Source organism: Rhizophagus irregularis, chromosome 17 (genome assembly GCF_026210795.1).
Source record: "Rhizophagus irregularis chromosome 17, complete sequence".
NCBI classification, from domain to species: Eukaryota; Fungi; Glomeromycota; class Glomeromycetes; order Glomerales; family Glomeraceae; genus Rhizophagus; species Rhizophagus irregularis.
The window spans coordinates 195,868-203,816 of record NC_089445.1 but is presented as its reverse complement, the minus strand read 5'-3'; the positions used below and the strand labels follow the sequence as shown (position 1 = coordinate 203,816).

General features: G+C 26.4%; 1 protein-coding gene across 1 annotated transcript; it reads left to right on the top strand.

Moving 5' to 3' along the window:
- Window positions 1–304: 304 nt before the first annotated feature.
- Window positions 305–1,365, top strand: OCT59_008764 (uncharacterized protein; the record flags this gene model as incomplete). The annotated part of the gene is made up of 7 exons (XM_066133120.1): window positions 305–345; window positions 438–474; window positions 551–585; window positions 764–770; window positions 864–900; window positions 994–1,030; window positions 1,245–1,365. 7 exons carry the CDS (start codon window positions 305–307, stop codon window positions 1,363–1,365), a joined length of 315 nt encoding a protein of 104 aa, XP_065999599.1.
- Between the last annotated feature and the right edge of the window lie 6,584 nt (window positions 1,366–7,949).

Here is a 7,949-nt window from a genome sequence, read left to right as displayed (position 1 = left end):
CAACGTGGACACTGATATTCCAGTTAAGTTTTGAAACTAAAGTTTCGAAACTTTAATAAAACGTTTTTTAATAAAAAATGTTTTTTTTTATTAATTTTTGTAGGAAATCAGTTCCGGCGTAGATACTAATATTTTAGGTAAGTTTCAAAACAAATGTTTTGAAACTTCTTTAAAAACGTTTTTTTATATTAAAAAATGTTATTTTTTATTTTATTGTATAGGAATTTGGCTTCAGCGTGGACGCTAATATTCCAGATAAGTTTTGAACCATTTTCGAAACTTCTTTAAAAAAAAAACGTTTTTAATGTTTTTTTTATACTTAATTGTAGAGCTATCAGTTCCAGTGTGAATACTAAATCCCAAAGATAAGTTTCGAAAAATTTCAAAACTATAATAAAAAATGTTAAAAATTAACATTTTTTTTTATTTTTTTGTAGGGATATCAGTTCTGACGTGAATACCAAAATCCTAAAGGTAAGTTTTGAAAAAAAATTTCAAAACTTTTTTTAATAAAACGTTTTTAATAAAACATTTTTTTATGTTTGTATAGGAAATCGGCTCCTACTTGGATACTGAATTACAAAGGTAAGTTTCGAAATAAAGTTTTGAAACTTTAAAACATTTTTTAATATTAAAAATGTTTTTTTTTTTACTCTTGTATAGGAATTCGGCTCCAGTGTGAACGTCGATATTCCAGTTAAGTTTTATTTTCAAAACTTTTTTGAAAAAAACGTTTTTAACGTTTTTTTAAATATTATTGTAGGGATACCGTAAAGTTTCGAATTTTCAAAACTTTTTGACAAAAATTAATAAAAAACGTTTAATTTAACATTTTTTTATTATTTTTATTAATTTTTTTGCAGGAAAATCGGCTCCAATTCGGATACCGGAATCCTGCAGGTAAAGTTTCAAATTTTTGAAACTTTACGAAACTTAATAAAAAAAACGTTAAAGTAACATTTTTTTTATTATTTTTTATTATTTTTTTTGCAGGAAAATCGGCTCCAAATTGGATACCAGAATCCCGCAGGTAAAGTTTTGAATTTTCGAAAATTTTTGAAACTTTATGAAACTTAATAAAAAAACGTTTAATTTTAACATTTTTTTATTATTTTTTTATATTTTTTTTTGTAGGGAATTGGCTCTGATTTGGATACCAATCCTACAAGTAAAATTTCGAAGTTTTTTTTTCGAAACTTAATAAAAAACGTTTATTTTAAACGTTTTTTTTATTTTTTTTGTAGGAAATCAGCTCTAATATGGACGCCAAAATCTTTTCGGTCAGGTTTCGGGATGAGTTCAACATGGCATTTCGAAGGTAGAACTTCAAAATATTTCATTAATTTATCTAACGAACGTTACTAACATTTGTTCGTATTTAAAAATTTTTTTTTTCTTTTTTTATTTGAACGAAACGTTTGCTAACGTTTTCGTTCTTTTTTTTGTAGATTCAAGACGCCCTCAAAGTATAATAGGGGTTTAGGGTATGGAATGGTTGATGGTAAGTTTCAAAGTTAGTTTAATTTCGAAACTTTAAAAGAAATGATTTATTAATCTTTTCTTTCTTTTTTTTGTAGGCTTTCATTTCGGGCTGATAGATCAGGTAAGTTTTGAACTATTTCAAAACTTTTCGAAATTTTTTTTTTATAAAAGAATTAGTTTGCTAACTGTTTCTTTTTTTTTTTGTAAATTTTCCCCTTCGACTTTTTATTGAATGGGTAAGTTTTTCGAAACTTCATTTTTTATTATTATTAAAGAAACAAATTAACTGTTTCTTTTTTTTGTAGGTTTCCATTAACGAATTGGGAGTAAGTTTCGAGTATCGAAATTTTAACCTTTTTTATCGAAGAAACATTAAACTAATTGTTTCTTCTTTTTTTTTTGTAGGTTTCCCACCCTTCAGACTTTATTGAATGGGCGGATAAGTTTCAAATTTTTTCAAAACTTTATTTTTTTTATTGAAGAAACGTAAACTAATTGTTTCTTCTTTTTTTTTGTAGATTTTCTTCTTCGGACTTTATTGGATGGGCTGATAAGTTTCAAATTTTTCGAAACTTTATTTTTAATTATTATTAAAGAAACGAACTAACCATTTCTTTACTTTTTTTTTGTAGGTTTCCCCTTTGGATTTTATTAGATCGGGTAAGTTTCTTTTAAAACTTTAACTTTTTTTATTTAAAAAATAGGTTACTAACCATTTCCTCCTTTTTTTTTGTAGGTTTTCTATGGATTTTTATCAGGTTAGGTGAAGATGATGGGTGGATGATGGATGGTGGATGGTGATAGATAGCTATATATTAATTTAATATGTAATTTAAATTTAATTAATAAATTATTATAAAATTAAAATCAGTAATCAGTTAAATGTACAAAAATCGGTAATAAATTATTAGTAGGGTTCCGATCGGTACGGTTCGGTTTCGGTTTGAGTCATACCGAAACCGAAACCGAATTTCGGTATCGGTAATCGGTAATTTACCGAAGTTTCGATATCGGTAAACTGTATAACCGAAACCGGCCGGTAATTACCGATTACCGATACCGATTTACCGAATTTACTACTCCTCGATGTATTTATTACAAAACCTATATAAAAAATAACTAGCAAATAAACAAATATAAGATTGAGATCTTTGGATTTAATATACGCTAGGTGTTTATATAAAATTATAATCTATTATATGATTGTTATCAATTAATAATAAACGCGTTACTATTTAAAAAAAAAAAATTAAAAAAAACTATATATATATGGACTAAAAAAGATTATCAGTTTGCCAATCACAAAATAAAAAGTCAGATCGGTAAATCGGTTCGATAAATGATAAAACCGATACCGAAAACCGAAATTACCGAACCGATCGGTAAATTACCGAAGTGTTAGGTCGGTAATTTTTGATGTAATTACCGACCGAAAACCGAAAACCGATCGGTTCGGTTCGGTAATTACCGAAACCGATCGGAACCCTAATTATTAGGTTTATTAACAATCGTCAATTTGATTTTACCGATTTGTTGCCAATTTTTACTGATCGATTTGTTGACAAATGGCAGGCATTATAGTGCAAATCGTCTATATAATTAGTTGCCAATTTTTTTGGTACTGATCGGCTAAGGTCAGACCGAATTTCGTCCAACATTCGGCAATTTAAAATTTTGCTGAAATAGACTATTTTGACCAGTGGTAGTAACCAGATTATACATGAAGTCAAAATTAAAGCCCAAAAGTAGAAATATTTCGACTTGGGAAGGTCAAAAGTTGAAATTAAAGTCGAAATGGTCAAAATTACATCATAGTCATGTGATTTTTATAATTATAATTTAATATAAAATTTTAAACGTGAATAACTCCGTCAATATTGATGCTACAGATATGAAATACATATTATTGGAATCCTCTCAATGAGCTGAATCCAATTGCGTAAAGATCATAAAATCTAATCACTGGATGCAGAAATCGTTAACTTTGAATTTTAATATTATTGTTTACTATAAAAATTATAAAACTATTTAATACCAAATTTTAAACGTGAATAACTCCGTCAATATTAATGCTACAAATATAAATTACATATCATTGGAATCCTCTCGATGAGCTGAATCCAACCGTATAAAGATCATAAAAATCGAATCACTGGATGCGGAGTTCGTTAATTTTGAATTTTAATATTATTGTTTACTATAAAATCCAGTGTTCAGAAATGACCTGGTCATTTGACCATTTTTTGGATTAGAAGTTATTTGGTCAAATGAGGACCGGGAAAACTACTAATAAAGGTCACCGGTTTTCTTGGTTCGAACCCATATTTAATTTTCAAAAAGGTCACCGTAAAAATAATTAATAAAAGTCACGTGTTGGTTCACAAGAATAAGAAAATTTGAGTAAAGATCTTTCCTTTTTCTGTTTTTGGAGCGAAAACATGTGAATAAATAGCCAATTGACCAATCATAAGATGGTTCGCATATATATGATTTTCTGATTTTTTTCCGGTGACCTTTATATATAGTTTTCCCGGTCCTGTCAAATGACACCCCATCATTTGGCATATGGTATTTGAATTATTCACGAAATGACAAATAACAAATGATTGGGTATCATTTGACTGTCATTTGCATCCTTTGTCATTTGGTCATTTGTCATTAAAATATTTAAAGATTATTAGACAATTTATAATCACGTGATGTACAAAAAAGGAAGGACGTAATCGAAATAATCATAAACAGAATCAATTTTACTGTAATCTGAAAATAATAAATAATATAACCATAATCATTAAAGTGATAATAATATCTGATATGTTATTTATTATATATAAATTTATTATATAATTATATGCATAAATAAATGTTATGGCCATCTTATGATTAAATAAAGACAACAATTATATATAAAAATGGTGAAAAATGGGATCAACTACATGTATTACAATTAAATATTTTATTGCAAAATTAATTAACTTTTATTTGTGTGGAGAAAATGATCATTAGTGAAATAATTATAAGTGAAATAATACTGTCTAAAATAATATTATTAACAAATAATAACCTGTAAAAATAATAATAAATCACGTGATTAAAAAATCTTTACTACTATTGGAACTTTTTTGATTATATATATTAAAACCAATTTTGTTTTAATATTTTTGTTTTCTTAATTAAAATAAACAGAATAATTAATAAAAATTCTCAGAATATTTAATATTTTTCAAATGACTTAAATGACAGGTCATTTGAGTTGCAAATGACAAATGACAAATGACAAATGACTTGTCATTTGAGTCATTTGTTCATTTCAAGTAGTCATTTGCCAAACACTGATAAAATCATATGACTATAACGTAATTTTGACCATTTTGACTTTTGGAGGGGCTTAAGTCGAAATTATTTTAACCATTTTGACCATTTTAGAGGTCAAAATTAACCAATTTCAGTTTCATGTATAATCCAGATAACCCAGATTATTTAACCCAAAAGGCAAATTAGCAAACTCTTTTTATAATACATTTATTGAATACAATCTTTACTTTGATCCATCATCAGGAAATTTGTTTAGGCGTAATTTAGTGTAATATTTCGAAGGTGGTGTAAAATTTCGAAATATTACACTAAAAACGTAATATTACAAAAGTTTACGCTCTTAAATTTGAATAATTATAGTAATTTAAGAATATCTTGCTATCTACTGATCCAATCAAGACGATCTATAGCTCATTGGAATCAGCTCATCAAGACGAATCAAATGGTAGTAAAATCGCATTTCTACAGTTAATAGAACGCTCTATAGTATGCAGTAAAGTTTTAAATTAATAGAAAATCATTTATCGAACGTAAAGATATGATTTTACTACCATTTGATTCGTCTTGATGAGCTGATTCCAATGAGCTATAGATCGTCTTGATTGGATCAGTAGATAGCGAGATATTCTTAAATTACTATAATTATTCAAATTTAAGAGCGTAAATTTTTGTAATATTACGTTTTTAGTGTAATATTTCGAAATTTTACACCACCTTCGAAATATTACACTAAATTACGCCTAAACAAATTTTCTGATGATGGAATTTTTATATGGTCTTAAATGATTCATAAAAAATAGTCCAAAATTTTTTATTTTTATTATTTTCATTTATTAAAATTACTTATTTTTGATCTATATTCCATAATATCACTTTATATAATTGTTAAATCTGTAGGTAGAAATTTATTTTACTTCAGTTTGAGTTATAAAAGTTTATACTAGAAAATGGAACAGGACCTTCGGAAAATGCTTATATATGTAAGGTACCAAGGTGCTTAGCCAACATAGAAAAGTTTTATGATGTAAGAATTTTATAATGCTTAATTTTAAGAAAATTTTATACTATGTAAGATAATTAAATTGCATATTTTTGGTATTATTTTAAAATACTAAGAGTTTTTAGTTGCTTATTTTTCATATTTATATAACTTTTTAAAATGTTATATATTGAATTTATAATTAATTTTTATTTTATTTTTACTAACGGTGAGTGTTAATTTTGTACTACATTTCCCAATTTTATATAAATATATAAACAAAAAATTTTTTTTGATGAAATTTCATTTTTTTTTTCAATGTTTTATTAATTATCTGTTAATAGTATCTTTTTAATTTTTATTAAACTCAGTGTATTATTTTTAATATAAAATTACTATATTATACATGTTTATTTTGTTAAATAACATCGGGAAATTTTTTAGGGAGTAGATCAGGACCCTGAACAATATATATAAAGGTAGGTTTTGAGTTTGCTTAACCAACATATAAAAATTTTTCCTATATGAGATTTATTATTGCTTATTTGATAACATAATTTTTAAATAGTCAGATATAATTATGCGTAAAGATATAATATTTAGTAGTCGGATATATATTTGCGTAGCAGGATAGAATTTTTTAATATATATATATAATATAATATATATTTACATTTTCACATTAAAAAAATCTAATAAAATATGTAAACAAAGTTATAAACATGTTTGTATAAAAAAAATTTACTATTTTTATTACAAAGAATAAGTTAATTGTATATGTAATACAGGAAACATTTTTAAATGTGATCATGTAACATGTTTTTGATAAAACAAATACGTGTCTACGTATACATGCCACCCAAATTATTTTGGATTGCCGTAATTATAAGTAAAATCCCAAATTCAATTATGGCATCCCAAATTATTTTAGCACTTTACATAGTAAATTATATATAAACCAAATGAATTATGGCATCCCAAATTATAATTATGGCATCCCAAAATAATTTGGGCAGCATGTATACGTCTGCGTAACATTAAAATCATAAATCATATACGCGTCCGTATAACATGTAAAAAATATATATTTAAAATGAGAGCAACGGGTGGGTGAGAAGAGAAAAATAAGTGTTTTTCTGTTTTTTTATAATTCTACACTATAATTTTTGTAATAATCAATAAAAGTTATTTCATTTTTACTTAGAAAATTTTTTAAAAATATTTTTTTTGACAAATTTTACAGTAAATTTTAAAAATAAAAATTCCGCGTATTGGTGGCGTTACAAAAAACATGAATAAATCCATAAATATCTATTCAATTATGATAAAAATTTATATGTAAGTGGATTTGAACCTGCTGAACAACTTTACTTAAGAAGGTTTTGGATTTGGATGTTTCCTTTGACTAAAGTGCCTAAATTACGCTCTGAATTCACAGAACAGATATACGAAATATTAATAAGAAACATTTATAAGTTGTAATATTACAAAAAAATAATAATAGCTTTATCCATACATTATTTCAAAAATTTTTGTTTTTTTAGTTTTTTTTATATACAGTCAACTCCCTCTATAGTCACTCCTGTTATAGTCACATTCTACTATGTAGTCACACCAGTTGAATATTCAAAACACTTTATTATTAAAATCTATCCTATATAGTCACAATCTATCTATAGTCACTATCACACCTATCCTCAAAAATCTTATATTAAAAAGAACCGTTTATAATCACAGTTATATAAAGAATATATTAAATAACTTGGCATCTAATAATCGTACAAAGATGTAACATAGCTTGTTAGAATCGTCTCACTGAGACGAATCGAATGGTGGTAGTTTTATCCTTTTCCTTTGCAAGTATTTACGGCCAGACCACCCATTGCCTCTTATGAGACTAATCTCGGGTCTGCGTCCTATCATCTTTAACGGGCAACCATTAAACCGAGATCTAATTCCTCGTAACAGCACCACTATAAGAAACATCCCCTATCGGGCCATTTTAAAGTCCGATCTGAAGCAGTACACGCCGCCTACTCATCCTATACCCATTGCATGATACTGATCTTTCAATTTATTTTACGACCTTTAGAGAGCATCTACTTTCATGGAGGACTTTCGACAGGTAACATCAACTATCTAGTACCCTTCCATACCACCATTTTAGGTACTA